This window comes from Toxotes jaculatrix, chromosome 4 (assembly GCF_017976425.1).
Source record: "Toxotes jaculatrix isolate fToxJac2 chromosome 4, fToxJac2.pri, whole genome shotgun sequence".
Lineage (NCBI taxonomy): Eukaryota > Metazoa > Chordata > Actinopteri > Toxotidae > Toxotes > Toxotes jaculatrix.
In genome coordinates this window covers 12,775,264-12,797,768 of record NC_054397.1, presented here as the reverse complement: position 1 = coordinate 12,797,768, position 22,505 = coordinate 12,775,264, and the positions used below count along the sequence as shown (strand labels likewise).

General features: G+C 43.2%; 1 protein-coding gene across 4 annotated transcripts in view; it reads right to left on the bottom strand.

Annotated features, from left to right (window-relative positions):
• Positions 1 to 11,545, bottom strand: part of slit2 (slit homolog 2 (Drosophila)) — an 87,633-nt gene extending 76,088 nt beyond the window's left edge. For all 4 annotated transcript variants that reach the window (XM_041035834.1, XM_041035836.1, XM_041035835.1 and 1 more), the window contains exons 1-4: positions 10,761 to 11,545; positions 9,701 to 9,772; positions 7,880 to 7,951; positions 40 to 111 (exon numbers count right to left, since the gene is read on the bottom strand). In XM_041035834.1, coding sequence (XP_040891768.1) covers positions 40 to 111; positions 7,880 to 7,951; positions 9,701 to 9,772; positions 10,761 to 10,966 — 422 coding nt within the window. In that variant the 5' untranslated portion in view covers positions 10,967 to 11,545. The remainder of the gene's footprint in view (positions 1 to 39; positions 112 to 7,879; positions 7,952 to 9,700; positions 9,773 to 10,760) is intronic.
• Between the last annotated feature and the right edge of the window lie 10,960 nt (positions 11,546 to 22,505).

The following is a 22,505-nucleotide window of genomic DNA, read 5'->3' as shown; positions in this document are numbered from 1 at the left end:
GAGAGGTGATATGAAAAGAGAAATAAAATCAGGACTTACAGTCGGTAAAGCTTTGTCGTTCCCAGGAAAAGCAGCTCGGGAAAGACGGCCAGATTATTCCGATTCAGGCGCCTGGAAAAACACAGCATAAATTAGAGAATAAACTCAACCTTGCCCCTTCCAGACAGTATGGGTAAAGAGGTTACATGTGTGTATAATTAGCTTTTTAAAGTGAGACTTGTATTTCCTGACAAGTATATCAGATTATGTTATGCTATTTTGATTGTAATGCAATTCAGTTTAGTTAGAGGATGTACGAAAGAATAGGGAGACTGATGGAGACGCTTTTTTACAACACACACATGTTCATGAACAAATTCTAAAAAAACAGGCTCCGGGTTACCCCTGATTTAAGGGGTACAACATGGCTGCCAGACAAACAGTGAACTCGAGAAGGACGAAGGGAACGGGGGTGGGGGGGTAGAAAGACGAAAGAAGGGGCTTGGATGAAGGGTAGGGCGGTACTTTTTTTTTTTTTTTACCACAAAGGCGGAGGAGAGGAGACGATGTGGGAAAAACAAACAGGCGGTCTGGCCGGGCTACCGAATGTGTGAAAAGGACCCCACTGAGTAAACAAGGCCCTCACAGGGGAAGAACTCACAACAACCCGTCATCACACACACACACACACACACACACACACACACACACACACACACACACACACACACACACACACACACACACACACACACACACACACACACACACACACACACACAGAGGAATTGAGAGAACTCGGGTGAGTTTAATAATCTGGGTGCGATCATTTAACCCTGGTTGAGTGGAGTGAAGAGGTTTGTGTGCAAGTATGTGTTAGTGTGTGTGTGGTTGTGCCTTGATGTGAATCAGAGGAGAGTGAGGAAACTGAGTGACACAATGAGAGACAGGCTGCTTAAACAGTTTAACCCTGACACACACACACACACACACACTAAAAGGCACAGCGATGTTGCTGTGTTGGCTGGTACAGGAGATGAATGAAGAGAAGGTAGAGGAAAGGGAAAAACAATAGAAGAGTGACTTCAAACTAATAAGAAATTTGCAAAAGCCCTAATACTTTCCGAATGATTTATGAACACAAACCCATATTAATCCCAGAAATACCACAGATTTGGCTCAAACAAAACTCTCAGAAATGTCACCAACTCCATTCAAAACTCCAAAAGCCTCTCTTTAATTCTCTCAGTGACTTTTTCATCTTAACCCTCGTCTTTCCCCTCTTTCTGCTTCGCTATAAGCCGCGGTGGACTCTCCTTAAATAACGTCATCCCTTCAGCGTCCATCTTCCACCCACAAGTGCACAAATAAATGAGCGTGCTCGCGTGCACATGCACACACATACACACTCCACAGTTACATCAGAGGCTTAAATATTTAACATCCCGCAGAAATGATGTTTCTGAATTATTCACTCCTCATCCGTTAGCACCGGCTCAGGCGGCTAAGAGCCCCACGTGGTCCCGCAGAGAGAGGCCCACTCCCCCCTGCAGGTCCTGCCCAGCCATGAGCACCCGTTAGTGGGCTAGACCTCCCCTGGGAGAGTGCATGGACTGGTACTGGAGGTGGGGAGGAGGAAGGAGGACAGAGAGGGGGTATGATCTCATCCTCTTAAAATAGATGCAATGCTGTCAGACTAGGAACTGAGAGAATGAAGTAAAGACCAAAACCAGTCTGGTTCCTCTGGATCTCTGGATTTAAATATACTTTATTATGGATAACTCATGTAGCTGCCTGATTATCACCTTAATCACCTTAAACATCATATCTTGCTAGTTTTAGGTCCATAGTCAAAGACATATGAGAGGTGGTTTATTAGGCAAAAAAAACAAAAAAAAAAAAACAAATTTGGCTTGTCTTGCACACTGAATTCCTTTTTATTTTGATCATGTACATGCACCATAAAGGTCATACAATATAACTATTTTGAGCTATATTTCTTGTGCATGTTACTTGTAACTCATGGTTGATGAAGAAATATCAATATTACAACTATCTCTGCAAAGAGCACAGCTCACTATAAGAAACTTCACCACTGTAGCTGCTACATGCAATTAATTAGATTTTTAATTAATCTATTGATTTTTCAAGATCAAACAAATCACGGTTTAGCCTCTAAAACATCTCACAGGCCAAGGTGACATCAGGTGTTTGATTTGTCTGACTAACAGTCCAAAATCCTGAGGTACTTACTTTACACTTTATATAAAACAGAAAGAAAAGCAAAACCATTTGCCATCTGCCAAAAACAGGAACCAGAGGAGGTTTGGCATTTTGGTTTCACAAAAGACACAATTAATCTGTTATCAAAACTGCTGCAAGTTTTGTTTGCTCATGTACATATGGATGTAACTCATGCGATACACAATCAAGTCAATGTTTTCATGCAACAAGTGGTGGTAACATCCCAAGAAACACAGCAATGTATACATTTGCTAGACCTCAGGGACACAACATAACTTTTGTTTGTTTGTTTACAAGAAAACACCTTCAACACATCCCCATTCATAATGTGATAAGATTTAGTGCTTCGGATTCTGTCTTCATTTCAGAAGTAAACAGTCTTTTCCTGGTTCAGTCTGTTCAGTACAAAACAAGGCTTATGCAGCAAATGTTGATAAGTTTAATCGCTCATCAACCAAATATTTACAAGAGAATAATCAAATTATGATATTTTCTGCAGCTGCTGGGGTCTTCTAGAAAGATTTCAATGCAGTAACAAACTGTATATCATGCCTGAGCTGAGAACAATGATGCTCTCAGTCAGTCAGAGGGGATCTCACTGCTAAAAGCTGCTGATTATTGTATCAGCTATAGACAAGAGCACGAGGGAAGGACCCAAATGCGGACACACCATAATGTCCTTTAATTCACCAAAAATCACTGGCATAAAGTCTGTGGCCAGGAAACAAAAACTCAAAATCATCTACAATGGAGAAAAACTCAAGGTGAAAACTCGGAAATTCTTACTGGGGCAAGCCAGGCAACAGAGGAAAGTCCAACATTGGAGACAAAACCAGGAGGCAAGCACAGGCAGGGTAACTGGTACAGGCAGAGGCACGACAACAGCTTCATACGGAGACTAGACCACAGGAACAAACACAAGACCAAACTCAGGTGAGGCAATAGGACTGACACCAGATACAAATACAGACACACTGACAAAGAGACAAGGGAGCAACAAGACTTATATACACTGGGGTTGATTGGCAACAGGTGATACAAATTGGGGTGGGGCAGACAATCAGCAAGGTGGGAAACAAGACAAAGACAGGAAGTAGACTACGAAGAGATAAACAAGTAACAGGACTTCAAACTAAAACAAGAAATGCTTAACAAAACTCAAGAACCAAAACAAGAGTCATCAATGGGCTGATCATGACCGTGTGTTCAACAAAAGACCAACACAGTCCAAAAGTCCAAAAAACAGGCCACCAAGTGTTCAACCAAAGCCCCAAACAGTCCAACAAGCGTCTGAAAACAGTCAGCAAGGGGCTGATCATAACACTGGTTCGTTCAGTGATGGTGGCTGAAGATTCAGTGTTCTTTGTAAATTTGCATTTTACATTTACTAGCGTGCATCTGAAAGTCACTGATTGCTACTTACTCAAATATTTCACTGTGATGGTTCAGTAGTTTGTTTCTGGACCTGAAGGAATCTATCTTTCAAAGCCTTGTGTGTGTGTATGTGTGTGTGTGGGTGTGTGTGTGTGTGTGTGGGTGTGTGTGTGTGTGTCTGTGCCTCTTCCACAGTCGTGTCTCATTAGTCAAAGTCTGGCTGAAAGTGAATGAAGACTGAGTAGCCAGTGGTCTGAGGTGTGAGAGTTACTGCAACAAGCTAATGTCACACTGCAGCGTGGTGATAATCCCCGCAGTCATAAACAGATGCTAGAGGGCCACAAACCACACAGTAAACACACACACACACATTCTCTCAAACACTCACACTGTGCCAAATCTTTATACATACACACATGTACAACCACACAAATATAAAAGACAGTGAGGCACACACACACACACACACACACACACAGTCCTAATACCCAAGAGCCTTGTAGATGTGTAGTACTACAGGCTTGCAGTCTCCGGCTGGAAAGGAAATAACAACCTACCTCAGAAACCAATTATTACTCCACTGATGCCACTGCTGCCATAATACACATTGTGCACTAACAATCTGTCACACACACGCACATTTAGACACACACAGTACTGTTACCATAGTTATAACTCAAACCGTGTGGATATTTTCGTGACCCAGGGAAACTGTCTTCACTCAAAAAACCACTTCACACTGACCAGTGTGTGTGTGTGTGTGTGTGCGTGTGTGCGTGTTCCATGCATTTGGCTCACAGCTAGTACATCTAAAGTGAACCAAGGGTATCATCCACCAAAGGTTTACATGCTCTAATCTGATCTGTTATTTAAACACTAATGACAGATAACATCTCTGCCCCAAAACACAGAAATGCAGAAATCCACCCTTCTCACCTGACCTGAAATTCCTCTGCTATCACCAAAAATCATTCAAATTCAACAGCACTGAGGTGTTTTTCCCCCAAACTTTGAGTTAACTGGTGTTTACCGACAAATATAATAAATGTTATCTGCTGCAGAGCGCAGCACAGACAGGGAAGGACCTGGGAAAATCTATCATAAATGACTTTTTAGACAGAGCTGCTGTAGTGAGACTGGCTTTTTGTGTGTCTTCCAAGTGCGGATCATTTCAAGCTCTGCTGCTCAATAAAAATGAAAAAATAAATAAATAAATAAATAAAAAATTGAAACTTTGCCCTGAAATAATCAGCGAGGACAATGTTATCACTCATAGGCTTTAGAATTAATCATCTAGTACTAATCCAGGGCTTTTCTTCGAAATCCATACCCTGCTATCTGGGAACACTGTTGTAGTTATCTATTGCAATTCAAACTGTCCACATATTACCAAATGATCACTTGGTCTGAGACTTGATTATCTAGTTTGTAATCACTGTTGATAGACACATCTCACTACCTGTAATCAGTTTTACAATTATTCATAGCTGTTAAAATTATCTTTGACACTGTGATCACTCAATTACAGGCTAATTATCTAAGGCTTTATCTCACGGCTGTTCTCTGAAATCATTGTCTCAATACCTGTAATTACTGTTTTGTTTCTCTCTGCATCTCTGTGGCTGTTATCTCCTTCAGTCTCATAGACTTTGAATTGGACAGAGGCAATAAACCAGTGAAATGTGAGAGAAGGATAAGGGGATCAGGATCTCCTCTCTTTCCTGTTCTACACCCACGGGGTGAGAGTGAAGAATGTATGACATTCTGATATGCACAGGACAACAGAGAGAGAGAGAGAGAGAGAGAGAGAGAGAACGAGATGGGTAGGTATGGAAGAAAAACATGAGGGCAGACTGATGTATGAATGAAATAAGAAAGAAGGTGTGAGTGGGTGTAAGGGGGGCAAAATCCAGATGAAACCAGTACTGACAGGGCAGCCTTGCGTAAGTGAATGCGCATGCATGAATATATCCATACTCATGCATGTGTTTATGTATGTGCACGTGTACGTTGTGACATGCCTATCTCCTCCACACCTCCTTCAACCACCTACCCCTCCTCCATACCCCCCAGCTAATGCCCCACACCTGACCCCGCCCTGCCCAGCGCTGCAGGGGCCTATCGCAAAAAAGGATGAGAAGGGGAACCGTTTTCCACCCCTGTGGGGGGCAGTCACTGTGGATCCGTCAGCCCAGCTTAGGGCCCTCTCCTCTGGGCAGCGGTGCCCAGCAGGCCCCCTTCCAGCCCCCCAGAGGACGGAGGCCTTTGAAATGAGCCCCCAGACTCCAGACTCCGGAGACGTGCCTTTGTTCGGAGACTGTGGGGGGGCATTGATGACTGATTCCATCTTTGTGTTTGTGAACATGCCACGCTAGAGACACTGAATTACAGTTGAAAACCCTTGCAAGGACAACAGAAAACAGCCACGTTGTGTCAGAAAGTTAGCTGCTGTCAAAGGTGTTTGTCGCCATCAGAGACAAGACAGAGCAAAAGAGACGACAAAACACGCGCGCTCATATGTATGCATGAGAGACTGTATTCACCAGCCATCTCGGCCATGTACCGTCTCTTTGTACAGAGTGTAATCAGTATCAAAGTTTACTGTTAAAGCTGCACCATAAGCAGTAAAATATTGCCCTCTTTGTCCACAGCTCTGGGCAGGAATTCCCAGAACTGCTTAGCTGGACAGAACCCAGTGTTGGTTTCATGAGAAACACGAGCAGATTCCCTGTAGTGGTCCACAGAGCGTCTCTCTCTCTCTCTGTCAACAAAGAGCAGCTATAGTGCAGTAGACAGCGGAGAAAAACCAGGCACGACACGACCAAGACGAGCAGCCGGGGAATCATGATATTTTATCCTTTTCATCCCGAAGACTCCCGAAATATTTACCCAAAACAGCCATTAAAAAGATTAACTGCCTTCAATTGATTTACTAATGTGTGTACATCTGCGTATGTGCACAAGTGGATATCTCTTGTGTGTACGCAGGTATGTCTGTGTTTATGTCAACTTGTGTGTAAGCAGTGAGGATTTTATGAGTCTTTCATTAAAAGCTTTTCTCTAAACCTCCTCAGACTTGGTCACAGTCTGCTGCATTCCAGTGTGTCATTGGCTGGCAGTCAAGCCACATAACACACAAACACACATGCATATACGGACGGCTCACACATCAATGATCAAGCAAAGTTGACAGTCGACACAATGGACATATCAGCATTCAGGGGTCCACATCCCCCTTCTGTCTTGCTCCCTCCCAGACTACCAAGACTTAATTATGCCATAACTGCCTTAGGGTTGGATACGGAATACCAGTGATTCCAGGCCAGCGCCGTAACAACCTTTGGCCACTCCTCAGTTGCTGCCCTGTGACTCAATCTCAGAATTTTCCTGCTGGACTGAGAAGTTGACAGCCTCACATCCTGACAGCCAGGCTAAATGATTATGAAGGCAAAGAGTGGGGACAAATTAAAGGAAACATTTGGATAAATGAGTGTACAAACATAGCAAATGCTTCCATTGAAGCCACGAGGGGGGTCACATGATGGACTGAGTATGAAAATGATTGAATACCAGTAGAAAAGTTTGGACAGATGTGTTAAGGCTTGTTTTTCTTGTACAACTTTGGGCAGTCCAAGACAAATATCAGACAATCATGAAAGAACTGTGGTGAGTCCTAGATGACACTTTAGACATGTCTACCGATGGCTGATTTAAAGATTTGACAACTAAAGATAACCTGCGTCAAAATTCTGGCTGTCGGAAATTTTAAAAACTTGAGAGCAGAAATGGATGACATGTCTCTGCTGGCGCTTTTCACTACATATGGTCTCACAATTCACCAGGTCTTCAAAGCACAACCTGACATGCTCAAAATTGACATCATACTGTCAGACGCAGATTTACAACCGAGATTTCATCAAACCCCTCTCACATGGTGTGACATGCAATGAACCTGCAAGATTGCTGTTATCACACAGTGTGTCAGGGCCTTTTAACAGCTCTCTCCACCACCACCATCCAAACACCAAATGATGGAATATCCTACGGAAGAAGGGTGTTCATCCCACCAGAACAGCTGCCAGACACTTAAGACACTTAATGTAGGTTCTCCTTTTTCATTTTTCAGCCATTTCTGTATCTCAAAGCGCATTTATCTTTATGAAAATGAACATCTTTTCATGTATGGATGCATTTGTTTTTGAGGATAAACACGTATAAATAGAGAAAATGTATTAAGGGATAAAATGGCAACCACTTTGACATGACCAGTAACGTTACTCACAGTCTCTCCAGCTCCTTCAGGTCCTGGAAGGCTCCTCTCTCGATCGTGGTGATTTTGTTCTCCATTAGCTGCCTGAAAGAGAAACACCGGGAGAGAATGAGAATTGGACAGTGAAAAAGAAAGAGAGGAGAGGGAGAAAAACAGTGATAGAAAGAGACACAGAGCGTGAGAACTGACAGAGTGATTTGTGCGATGAAACCGTGAGAGGTCAAAGAAAAGGAGAAAGATGGCTGGATGGGGCCACAGATAAGAGAGAGAAGAGGAAGAGGAGGTGAAGGAGAGTGAGATAGGACACAAGAGAGGCAAAGAGACTGCCATGGCAGAGGAGAGGGATGGGAGGGATGGAGAAGCTATGTGACATTGGGTGTGAAAAAAAAGAAGAAAAACAGATTGGTAGAGATGGAAAGTGATAGAATGTTGAAACAGCAAGAGAGAGAGAGAGAGAGAGAGAGAGAGAGAGAGAGAGAGAGAGAGAGAGAGAGAGAGAGAGAAGACAATCAGGAACAGGTCGATAGAGCCCCAGAATTGACTTTAAAACTGGCCCATCAGTTGGACAGCGACTCATCTATCATCCAATTTACTCTCTATCTAACCACATAGCTGTGACTACTCATTCACTTACACTAGCACAACTCCTCCAGGAGCAGTGTGCTGACCAAGCCAAGCAGCCACACAAACAAACACGCACACACGTTTTTAAAGGCTGTGTGTTCTGAGCTCATGACAAACAGGAAGGTACACATATATACAAGCAGATAAATCTGGTTGATACATAGAAATTAAGGCTGCAAATTAAAATTATTTTTGTGATGTTTGACTAATTTGCTGTCTATTTCTAGATTAATCATTAATTAATCTATAAAATGTCAAAAATGATGAAAAAGGGGCCCTCACAATTTTAGTTATGCCTTCCAAATGCTTGTTCTGACCAACCAATGTTACGCAACCCAAAGATATTTCACTGAACATCATATATGACGAAAATAAGAAGCATATCCTCACATTTGAGTTTGGGTTTTTCTGTTCATTAAATCGACTTAAATCGCAGACGTGAACACACAGGAAACAGCATGAAGACACACACACACACACACACACACACACACACACACACACACACACACACCCAATTAAGGACCTAATCTCTGGAGGAATTCCAACAATGTGTATTCCCTGCCATTCACTTTTAGCGGCTGAATAGCGCGCACACACAGACACACACACACATTAACAGCAGGTTATCCCTGTCCCAGTGCTATTGCGGGGGGGTGGGGGAGCTCTTCACCTGGATTCATCCCAGGTAAGAAACCTGTTCTTACTTGACTCCCTCTTTTCCTTTCCTTCCACCCTTCCCTCCTCTCCAGCTGCATTCCTCTCTCCGCGGTTACACCTAATGACCGCTATCTCTTTCCCTCTTTGCCCTCCATCACTTCCTCGTCAGCGCGTTAATCACTCCAGCACATGGGCCCCGGGGCCCTGTGGTTAAAATAAGCCCCTCCTGACACTTCCACTGGCAGATTAACAGGACAGCATTAACAGGTGCCACTGCTATTATGGTTAGACACACATACTGGCTCAATGAAACCACCGCTTCCCACGACTAGACGGTGCAGTGCTGCATGCGGCAGCTCCAGGGCTGGATGCGCCTGATGCCAAAAACACGAAACAGTTAAATCCGTGTTTTGTAGTATTTGGGAGAAAGTTGTTGGTAATGCAAAGTGCTGGCTGTCACAACTGCGCCTAAGAGTATTTTTCTCGCTTTGCATCTGTAAATGAGGAGAGAAAAGAAAGGAGAAAGTAAAATAGATAAAAGCCACTTACAGCACTCGCAGATGTCTCAGTCCTGCAAAATCCGTCTTGGTGATTTTAGTGAGGTTGTTTGCGTTCAGATCCCTAGACAGAGAAATGGGCAAAGAAGGGATTGTCAGTACATGAGACTGATACGTTAATAAAACAAGGACAAAGCAGATGAGGAGTTTTTTTTCTTTCTTTTTTTTCATTTTGCTGAAACTTTGCTGTGCCGGGGCCAATGCATTTAATATTGTCATTTGAGCGTCAGAGTAAGTGAGAGGAGCTGTGGCTGTTGCACTGTACTCGGCATTTTTAATTTCATCAAGGGGTCTTTGCCTAATAAAATACAGCCTTTTTTTTCTCAAAGCCACTTGTCCAAATCCGTTTTTGATTAACTTGCTGGTCTCCTGACAAACCGATGTGGTCTACGGAGGCTGTGCTAATGCAACAGTGAGAAACCACCAACACAACCACAGCAGTGCCCCTAACTTCAGCTCCGCGATCAGCATTTACATGTTCTCACGTCTAACACAAGCAATTACAGGTCTCGATGTGTTTTTTCTTTATTTGAATTACAAACTACATTTTACAGAAGTTGGATTTAGCAACGTTTACAGTTAGACCTGGGCTTAAAGTGTAGGTTGTGATATGTTGGTAAAGCTTTGTGTTATTAAAATGTGGTCCCCAAGGGAGAAAAAAATCCTTCCAATACGCTGTCAGCATGCAGTTTAAAAGGACGAAATACACAAATGTAACAACCAAAGTTTTTATCACAATTTTAGGAACATTATATGATCTTAAAAATACCGGTGGGCATATTTTTAGACTATCAAACGTGTGGTAAAATTGCCGTGAACTGGAACCCCTCCAGGAGAGTTACAGTTTTATTAAATAGATTATTAAAAACTACCATAACTACTATAAGGTCAGTGAACACTTGTTATTCAGAATTATTCACACAAAAAGAAACCGGTCATATTCTAGTGATTTTCTTGTGAAATGTGTCCAAACTGTTTGGAAATGTTATGCGTATAGTAAAATAAATAAATAAATAAACTGCGCGTTAAAGCTTTCACTCCATGGTACTTACAGTCTCTCCGTGTTACGGGGTATGTTCCTGGGCACGCTGCGGAGCCCTTGGCCGTGACAGTCCACTGTAGTACCGCTGCAGGAACACTGGGCCGGGCAGGGCTGGCCGTCCGCTCCGCTGGACAGGACCAGAACAGTCACCAGCAGCAGCCCTAGTGCAGTCGCCGGGGAGCGGCCAGGGCCAACGGGGCTCAGAGCTCCCACCATCACTGCGGCAAGTGGGGGGCCAATGTGAGACCCACAAAATACTGAGGAAAACACAAGGGCGTTAAAAAATAAAAGCCCTGAAATCCCTGAAAGAGCTCACAAAACTCTGCACACAACGGGATGCCGTCCTCCTTTTCGCTGTGGTCCCCTTTTTCAAACGTGTGTTTCTGAAATTTCTCGTTCTGAATTTACATTTGGGTCTTCATAGAGGGGTTTCGATGTGGGAAGGCTGTGAGCCGGGAGTTTGGTCCCCCTGGGCAGGGAGAAGGGAGGTCGACGAGGCGGTGAGCCGGCTCTCTCGCTGCGCTACAGCGGCGCAAACTTCCACATGTCCCCGGCATGCGGTGCCCAAATCCCCCCGGTGTGTGTTGTGTCTGTGTATGTAAATGTGTGTGTGCGGAACCAAGCCAGTGAAACACCTCGATCCTTGACCTGCTCCAGAGAAACACACTCTCTCACACACACTTTAGTGCATACACACACACTCCAGGTGAGGCTGTCTTGGTTATTAATTCACAACACGCGTCCGGCGAAGAAGCAGCGGCAGCGCTTCGGTTTTCCCCAAAAGCTCAGCAGAGGTCACCGTGGTGGAGAGAGATATTGATTCCGATCATATATCAATTGCCGGTCAGTGGCAAGGGTGTAGGCAATGTGAGGGAGGAAAAAAAAAGCCCCGTCAAAGACCAGCGCGCAATACTATAATCCAACTCTGCGTGGTGCGTCAAAGCGCTGCTCCCGAGAGTGTGTGATAGGGAGAGAGAGAGAGAGCAAGAGAGAGAGAGAGAGAGAGAGAGACGAGAGCGGGCACGTCTGCTACTGCGTCTGTCCAAGCAACTCTCTCTCTCTCTCTCTCTCTCTCTCTCTCTCTCTCTCTCTCTCTCTCTCACACACACACACACACACACACACACACCCCACTGCGTTTTCCCTCAAGGTAGCAGCAGGTTTCCAACTGGCCGTCAGTCAAATAGCAACAGTTTCTCAGAAGGGGGACTCTCATTTTCACTGCAGTGTCCCGGTCACCTGATGCCTTATTTGTCTGGCCTCAGGAAGGCGACAGAGCTTCTTGGTGAAATCTAATGTGGAAAACCCATCTGATTCTTGAATTTCCGCGGCTGCGCAAAGAATGAAGTGATGCATTTAATGCATATTGTTGCTCTTTCGCAGGCAAATCTTGAGCGCCTGGACGCATTAAAAGGACACCTGTCTCATGATGGATACACACTGGTTGCGGATAGAGATCGCCCAGCCCTCTGTAACTTTCATTTCCAGAGTAACTGCAATGATATGAAAACTCAAATTAAGTTATCTTTAGTCATCGTAAATAGGATTTGTTTTCAGTTTCAATTAACAAATGGAACAGTAGGCAGAAGTTTCATAAATTAAGAATTATGAGTTACTGGAAATGAAAGCATTAAGAAAACTTAGACATAGTTTTATACTACAGACTTTCCAGAACTCATAAGTCTTCCTCCCTCTTGTTTTAATGACGATCGATAAATTTCAAAGGCAACAAAACAATGCAGGATCTTACTGAAGGATTAACACACAGGTCATAATGACTTACATTTGCAACTGCAGATGTTTACTGGGTTTTGCTTCTCACTGTTCAAAAATTGAAAAATGTGTTGCTCTGGAATTTATTTTAGGAATAAAGTGACTTCATTCGACTAGGCAACCTTGCCACTAAATTCCAGTCTTTACTGGAATTACACTGTTGGATTGCATAAGCATTACAGGAATATTTCACAGATTCTTTATTAGGGGTCAGTGACATCCATGTCTCAAGGAGATGATGAATTTGTGATGAAGCCTGTCTTCCTCTCTCTGCCTCTGTCTCTCTCTCTGTCTTGATCCCTCCCTGGCTCCCAAGACAGAAGACAAACAGCTGTGTGTGATTGTAATGCTGATGTGTGCTCTGTGTGTGTGTGTGTGTGTGTGTGTGTGTGTGTGTGTGTGTGTGTGTGTGTGTGTGTGTTTTATACCGCTCCCCCTTTCCCCTACATCCCCAATCCTACCCCACAAACAAACACACACTCTCTCTCACACATATACAGTCTACTGAGAGAGTGAAGAAATATATCCAACAGCAAATTTTAAATGTTCTTCTCTTCTTTCTTTGTGAGGAGGGGTAGATAAAGGAAAGGCAGAATTATAATATGTCTTAACAAAGGGGAGGAGGCAGACATGTGGAGGAGACAGACGGGGAGGAGAAGGGCAGAGCCCGGTCATTGATGGTGGTGTATCATAGCTGAAGTGAGGGAAAAGAAGAAAGAAGAAAGGAAGCAGAGGGGAGGAGATGGAGGGTGACCCCTATCTCCTGCAATACAATGAGGCTTCAGGGCACACGGCCTGTTTAGACGCAGCCTAACCTGACCTGCCCTCACCTCACACGCACGCACACACACCCCTAAATGGTTACAGATTACACCTTAAGCCCAGACAAAGCTACAAGTTTGTTCGACTTTTATCTGACCAGGACTGTCCAGACAAAGTGACTGGTTTACCAGCTGTTTACACTTTTACTTCTGTGAAAATAATCTATTGGACATACTATAGGAGAATAAAGACAGGCACATATTCCGTGTCTGCGGTTATTTTTCTATTTGGATGGTGGAGAATATTCTAAATAAGTAAAGCAGCTGGTGACTGTTTATAGAAAAGCTGAAATCATTTCACCTGTTCAGAGTTGTGCAAAGATTGCTGGTGTCTTGTTTTTGAATTTGTTTCAAGTCATTATTGTTCTTATGATGTGAAAATGTCATTGACCTTCCACAAACAAAGATCTATTATTTTCTGAACTTAGAGAGTTAGACAACACTGCCATTGTAAATGAATACAGGTGCAACTTGACAAACTTGATTTACATTTCTCAGAAGTGCAGCGTGAAGAACATCTTAACCACAGTTCTCCATTTTTAGTGTTTCCGCACAGTCTGCCACACAAATAGATATAAAGATGAAGTTTTGATTTAAAATTATTACATATTGAGCTTTAAGCCAACTTATAATGTACTGTTTTCTTGTGTTATCCTCCAGCCATAGCTCTGGTTCACAGTGGATAGTTCCAGTCAAGCTCACAATTTGTGTTAAAACTATCTTTTGTCAAGTCAATTTTATTTATATAGTGTTTGGTTAAGAAAAGCATCACAAATGGAGATCATCTGTGGAGCTCAGAAAGAATGACAATAGTTATGTGGACCATTGAGCCAGTGAGCTGCAGTAAATCCAGTCCCTTTTCATTTTAGACTAAGCAGTCTTTGTTAATTGCACAAATAATAAATGAACAGAGGTTTCATTTTAATTAAATGGCCCAACCCATGTCACATTAAATGAACAATACCATGTATAAATAAAGAGTTTCGCCAAAAGACGTGCTCATTCAAAAGAAAGAATAATCGCTGCACACCATGAACTGTGCAAGTTCCTAAACAAAAGAAATGGAGGTTTTGTTGTAATTATGAAGTCTCTATTTTAAGCTTATTGCATTAACTCTTTATTCTTAAAATTCCAGCTCAAGTAGCAACATAAAACATCCAGGGATGTTGGGTTTGGCAGGTTTGGAAGTTTCCAGAGCTGCTAATGAGAAGTGAATCTGTCTGTCGGCTGTGATGTTGGTACTGCTCAATCTAGCCTGTTGATTTAGGAGCTGTTTGTGTTATCTTTGGTTTATGGCCATGCAGTAAAGCTGAAGGTGTGGGGGTGAGTGAGTGAGTGTTAGTGAGTGTGTGTGTGTGTGTGTGTGTGTGTGTGTGTGTGCGCGCACGCAGAGGTCAGTTTAGCCACCTGGCCTCTGGACAGCTGTTACTGGGACACATGCTGCTCAGAGCTTGTCCTACTGTACACACACATGTACACACACACACACACACAATGGTATCTATCTTGCTAATATTCATTTATGCATAGACACAAGTTCACACAGTGCAGCAGACACACACACGGAGAAACAGACAGAATTTCAAACAGTTTATTACACATATCTATTAATTAACCACATGAATCAAATCACATTGTTTGTGTGTGCGTGTTGCCTAATAATCACATCATTAAAAACCAATGATGTTTGTGTTTGGACTGGAACTGTCAACACAGAGGCTGGTTACACAGCTGCACTGAGATACACACACACACACACACACACAGAGAGAGAGAGAGGGACGAACACACAGCGCCACACCAAAACACACAAACAGCAACATTAAAAAAACAAAAACTCCTCCTCCTGTCTCAGATTCCATTCACTCCCTGCTGCCAGTTTCGTGCTGATGTGATCCCTACATGAAGTGTATTGAAACCGGATTGAGGCCCGGAGGTGTGTAAGTGGCTGGTTACCTTTGTTGTGATGGGACTGAGAGACTGTTGTCTGTCTCACACACCCAGCCATCGTGGCCCCGGGAGATGCTGTGGAAGTGAATAGGATCTCATGAAGCACTGGTATGTTGGAAGCTCTCCATTCCTCTGCCACTGGAGAAAGGTGTGTCTGGTTTCACATGTCAGGTGTGTGTGTGTGTGTGTTGTTGTTGTGGTGTGTGTGTGTGAGGGGAAATAATTCATCATTACATGTCACCTGAAATACAAAGAGACAGACGTGGTCCAATGGTGCAGTAGGGTTCAAAGAAAACAACTCATTTATTTGAATATTAACAAATATTTTGTTTTGAGTTTTTGTTGAAGGCAACACAGGGCAGCCAGAAGCAATGAATTGTTCTGATGGGGATAATTCTGTGTGTTGCTCTGCTCACATCCTCACCTCCACACACCTGGGCAAACATTGGATAGAGTAAGCATGATTGCATGATTGCTGGTCTTGGAAAGTTACATAAATTGTTATAACTTTGTTGGATGAATTCCCCTTAACAGTGTTGAGGGGAGGGATGCTGTCCGATCATCCGACAAGTACTTTAGTTGAGGCATACTGCACCTTAAGGCATTTCCTTCCCTCTTTCATACACAAAATGAAGAACTAGGTCATGCTCAAGGACACTTCAGCATGTGAAAAGTGGGGGACCGAACCCACAACCTTTTCCCCAACAATGAACAGGCAGCCTGCTTTACTGCAGCCACACATCAAACCCATTTATTTCTTCACTTTCTATAACTGGAAGACGTTTATATTGAGCTTGACAGGAAGACTTCATTTATTAAAAATTACTGTGGTGAGCTTCTGCTTGAAGCAAAAACACCACAACATCTGGGGACAGCGTGAAAATTAATTTAAACTGATCTAGTCCTTTAAAAATGTTTCTGGGCGTGTGGTACTTAAGTAATTAAGACGTGCTCCATATAACTGCAACCTTTGTTGCATATCATCCTAATATCATCCTAATTTACTTCTCCTTGCTTTATCTCTATTATCACTATTGCAAAAAGATGAAATGCCAGTGTTAAAAATAATAATGATAATAATCTTTAAACCTGTACCTGTGTGTCAGTGTTGAAACAGGTAGGTTTAGTTCATTTGAATGTGTGATGTGTGTTTGGCAATGACAGAGGAAGGTATCCAACCAGACATGATAGTCTTGCACATTTCCCCTCATGGCGCAACAATAGAGTCTCAGCCATTCTAATCCTTTTACACAATTATCCCTCAGCGCTTGTGTGTTTAAGCGCAGCTACTCTGACTGTGGCTTTTCCATGGACGTGAACCAAAACAACTCAACCGCCATTATCCTAAAATAGCCCATAAGTACAAGATAAACATGTGTGTGAAACTAATTGTGCGTTGTGTGGAGCTGGCTTGTTGAGGTGCATTGTTGTGACAACAGATTAAACATCTGTCTGAACCTATTGCTGAACCCAAATTGAGTTTAGGAGGGAAACAGAATATATCCCATATATCCCTTGTCTCGCCAAATTGGGGAAGATGTAGTCTAGGTGACAGCGAGCAAGTAGAAGCAGACAGAGTTGATTACAGATAAAGAACAATGGATATTCCTCCTCTTCTCTTCTGGATTTTGTCCTTTTCCAGTGATCTGAATCAGAGAAAAGAATAAACAACAGGCTAACTTCATTCTCTTCACTTCTCTTCTCCCCTTTCCTTCATCGTTTTTCCAGCATGCTGAATCAGTGAAAAACCACATGGAGTTAATAACTAGACCCATAAAACACTGCTTTCTCTGACACACACACACACACACACACACACACATATAATACTTGAGTAACAGCATCCATGCTGGAGATGTCATCTGTTTATCACACTCTGCATGATCTAGGAATTTATCAGAGGATTTGTTCATGTTAAAGCTTTTTTTTTCTTCCCCACACTGCCAAAGAACAAAAACAGAACTAACAAAACATAGACACAGAAAGAGCACTGTATATCACAAACACTTTGACGTAAGACTCCAGCACGATAAGACTGTACCAAGCAGTACTATAGCAGGAGGAGTGAGTGAATGAGTTATAGTAGGTTGTAAGATGTGCTGAAGAAATGGGTCTTAAATACTGACACAGTATATGATTCCATGACAAGGGCAGGAATCTTGTTGCAGATGGAGCTTTATAGGAGAGGGCTGTTTTCTGTCAGGTGCGAGGATTGGTGCACATGATTCCTGCATTCTGTGACAGTGGAGTAGAAGTAAATCATATGAGGCTTGGAACACCTTTGAAGTGCAGCATAGGAAGGGTTCGCGCTGTATGTATCCGTAGCACCTCTGGAGATGTATTTTATTGTTCCATTGTCGTACAGAAATCAAAGTCGAGTCGGGGTCAGTGGCATTGAGAGGCGAATGGAGTCCAGAACAAGAGCCTGGAGTGAAAAAACACAGAAAACAGGGAGAAAGCGGAGGGTGGGAGGAGTGATATAGACGAGTTTGGGAAGAAACAGGGAGGTCTGAGAAAAGGAGAAGAAAGGGAGAGAGGAGGCAGGGAAAGAAAAATATGAAGGGTCCTTTGGAGAGGAAGAGAGAGAAATAGAGGAGGCGAGAGAGTGAGAGGGAGGTGCGTAGAAAGAGGAGTGTGGGAAAAATCAATATGCTCTCAGGAGCGACTGGAAGAGACAATCAGTCCTGTCTGACCCTCGTCTCCCCTTGGTGTCAGTGTGTGTGTGGTAGTGAATGCATGTGTGTATTTGTGCATATATTTTCATCCACAAATGCCTGTATGTGTTTGTAAGTAACATGCCTGTACATTGATTCTGAGTTCGAGCAGATTCATGTACTGATACGTGCAGCGGGTCATGGGTGGTTGTAATCACACATGTGCAAGTGAATGTATTTGTCCCTGTCGGTCTCCCCTTGTGTTTGCTGTCCTCAGCTCAAATATGTTTTATTGGCGTGGCTGCTGAGGGCAGGAGAATGACGCCAGGCAAGCTAATGGGATAAAAGTTCATTACTTTCCCTCAATCAACTTTATGAAAAAGGGCAGATCGAACAAAGACTCCGAGCAAAGTTGAAATAGGATGAGGCTGTCACATCCGCAAATGGACACTCTAGCGGCTTTAACTGGCACCAAATGTGTTGATTCTTGCTTACGGTTGCTCGCAGTCACTTTCCTCACTAACTCCATCTATGTCACTGCCATCTATGGGGTCACATTCACACACAAGCCAAAGGCTTCTGGGCCAGATTGTCCCAAGCTACTTTTTGTGAAAATGGCCTTGCTTTGATAGTTGTTATTATTATCAATATAAAGAAGAGCACTCCTTTTCTCTTTCTCTCCTCCTCTCTCTGTATATGTATGTGTCTGAATGGTTAGTATTTTAGCAAGCCTCGAGGCTAGCGGCTTTCACAGGCCGTCCACTCGACGTTCAGGGTTTGTAAAGCTGGCTCAACCCGCCATTGTCCGAGTTTCTCTCCTGAATTCAGTTTCTCCATCTGCCCCCAGGCGCCTCTCAGACTGACAGGGGGGCGAGGGGGTAGATGGATAGATGAAAGAGCACACGGGAAGAATACGACTCCTCAGAGAGAGAGAAATTTACCAATCACGAAATCCGCTTTTCTCAATCTCTCTATCACTCCTCTGCCACCGTCACCCAATCACTTCTATTATTCTCCCCTCTCTCTGCCCTCCTCCCTGTTCTGTCTCTCTGCTGTGCAGTTGCAGGGGGTTAATTGAGGTCTGAACAGCAGGGGGCTATTATGACACCTTTCCTGAGAGGACACACATACACACACACAGACAATTCACTCACAGATCATAAAGCAATGATCAAAAATTCAAGATGCAGGAAATGCACAAGACTCCTCATTTTCAGTGTTATGCTATGCAGCAGCTGCATTGTTGGTGTGTGTGTGTGTGTGTGTGTGTGTGTGTGTGTGTGTGTGTGTGTCTGGGGGGGTGATGTCAGACTTAATGATGGTTTCCACCCTTTGGAAAAGGCTGCCTCACCCCAAATCAGGAACCAACTGAATAAATCACACAATTAATCCAACAAGTCAGCGTGGCGTATCGAAGCATTGCACACACAAAACAGAATAGACTGACAGGTGTGTGCGTGTTTGTGTGTGTGTGTGTGCGCGTGTGTGTGTGTGTGTGTGTGTGTGTGTGTGTGTGTGTGTGTGTGTGTGTGTGCATGTGTGCACTCACTCTGCATGCTCTGTTAGTAGCAGATGGTAGGCTGGTGGTCTGTTGCCAAATTCGCTGTGTGATCATGTAAATGATCACACGCACACCCACACTCAAGTAACACAAATGATCCTGCAACTACACCAAGACATAAACATATGAGTAAACACATACACACACACACACGCACAAAACGTACATAGACACTCAAGCACAGATGCAGACACCTGTAGTGAGATAAACAGGTGAGCAGGATGATCACCACTGCACCACCATCGATCTAAATTAGTCCTTTTTTTTCTCTCACTTTCCTTTGTCTCTTCTGTCTTGGCCCTTTTTAAATCCTCATTGTGAAATGTTCAGTGTGAAACTGTGGCTGTAGTGCTGTGTGTGTGTGTGTGTGTGCGTGCGTGTGTGTGTGTGTGAGAGAGTGTTTTGCAGTTAAGATGTTGATTGAAGCTGAAGTTTAACAGTGGGAAGCTTTACATCAAAGACTGACATTCACCTTTCATATCCTCTTCTTTTGATGCATGGAAACACACACACACACACTTCATGGGAATAGTGAACCGACAGTTTCGCTAAATCAAAAAGTGACATTTGCTTCGTACCTCTGCAATGCAGAGAGTCTCATATACGTGCACGCACACACACGCACACACACACACACACACACACACACACACACACACACACACACACACACACACACACACACACACACACGCAGATAAGGGTCTCCTACAGGGTTTCGGGCCTCTTTTGGCACACATCTACAAACACAGAACACTCCCCATGCTTTGGCACAATGAACACAATATATAGAGGAACACACAAACTCTCCTACACACATTTGGCAGCAACAGCATCAGGCAACAGATGCTTCTGAATGAGCTCTTTTGCTGGGCATGATTCATAATGTGGCCATTGAAAATCACTTTCAACACATTCATAACCACTTATAGCTCCCTATGAATATTCACAGCTCGAAGGCTCCACCACATATGTGCTCTTAATGTGATTCACACATGGATATTTACAAACACACACACTGGGACACACCAACTAACGCTTTTTCTGCTTGAGACACTTTTATGCCTCTTTAAAATTTCAATGAGGTATTGTTTAACATGATGGATTACCAGCAATTTAAGGTATGCAGATCAAATTTTTACAAAATTTCCCCCCTAATGTCCCTGGTCTCAGGCGGAAATTGCTTTCCAGGCTGAGACTATGTTCTGATATGATACAAATAATTTTAATAATAGGTTAAAAAAAAAAAAAAAAAGACGGTGTCCTCAAAGGACCCTTGTGAAAACACCATCTCTCATCATCTCTGTTCACCCACAATCTTAAAACACTTAAAAAAAGTCTTTCCAAGTTTTCATCTCCTCTCCTTTGCTTGTTGCTCCTCAAGGGATTTGGAGTCATGCTCTTACAGTGAGTCATTCTCAGGCTTCAGCTTGATGCGATTTCCAAATATCACCTGCAGAATTACAAGAGGTTCTTTGAGCTTTACCTTTGGTCTCGTGGCAGCTCCAGAGTTGAGACTGTCTTGAATGAATAAAATGTAGAAATCCACTGAGGTTTCACTGATAACTTAAACAGCATTTTATTAGCACTGCTTGCACAATAGAAATACTTTGGTACTGTCTGAAATAATCCAGTGACTAATACAGAGAACAAACAGTGATAGATAGATAGACAGACAGACAGACAGACAGAGGCAGGTGAACTGCATAGTACAATTAAGCAACTGACATCCAATCATGCTCTGTGGCATGTATAAAAATGCCGAGCAGGCACAGTTGACTCTGATCTTGCATCAAGACGGCAAGAAGAAAAGATCTAAGTGACTTTGATTGAGGGTTCATTGTTGGGGCACAGATGGCAGGAGCTTCAGTCACAAAGACCGCTCAACTAGCTGGTGTTTCAACAGGCACGGTGACTGAAGTGACATCTGCATTTAGATCAGTGAATAGGGTCAGAAATTGTGGTTGACAATGCACATTTGATGACAGTGATGCTTGTGCATCAGTGTGATATGTAAAGAAAATTAGGAGCAACTCCTCCTCAGGTGACTGATCAGACTGTGTCAGCAAGAATAGTTCGTCGACAATTACATAGAGAGGGATATTACAGTAAGACTGCAACGAATAAACCCTTCCTTACAAAGAGGAAATCACATTTGAGAGTTCAGTGGTGCAAAAACCCATAGAGATGAGTCATCCCTCACCATACTCTCAACAAGTAGGCAAGTGCATGTGTAGCATATGACAAGAGAACGGTACAGGCCTTAATGCTTGACCGGGGATCTGGTGGCTCTGTTATGCTGCATTTGCTGGCATGGTTTGGGTCCAGTCAACTTGTTCCCTCAGAGGGAAGAAGCACTGTAAATCAATATGAAGTTGTTCTGAGTGATAACATTTATCCTGTGGTGAAACGTCTATTCTGATGGGAGTGTTCTCTTCTAGGACAATAATGTCCCCCATCCATTGGGCACGACCCCTCAATGAATGATTTGATGATATGAATAATTAGTGTTATAAGTGTTATGTCCCTTAAAGGCCTGAGATATAAACCCAACTGAACACCTATGGGAGATTCTGCACCAACATGTTAGACAGTATTCAATTCAGCTCAATTCAATTTTATTTATATAGTGCCTTCCACAATCAAAATTGTTTCAAAGCACTTTGCAGATACCCAGAACCTGACCCCAGAGCAAGCACTTAAGGGGACAGTGGCAAGAAGTCTCCACCACCATCATCCAAACACCAAATGAGGGAAAATCTTCTGGAAGAATGGTGTACTTCACCCCAGAAGAGTTACAGAGACTTGTAGAGTCAATGCCAAGGCACACTGATGCAGTTCTGGCAGCCCAACACCTTACTATGACACTCAATGTTGATTTTCCCTATATGGATAGATAGAGAGACAGCTAAATAGATAGATAGATACACTCTTTCATGTGATACACTCACTTCATGTCTTAAGTTAAATTATGATTTATACTCAACAAAAAAGTG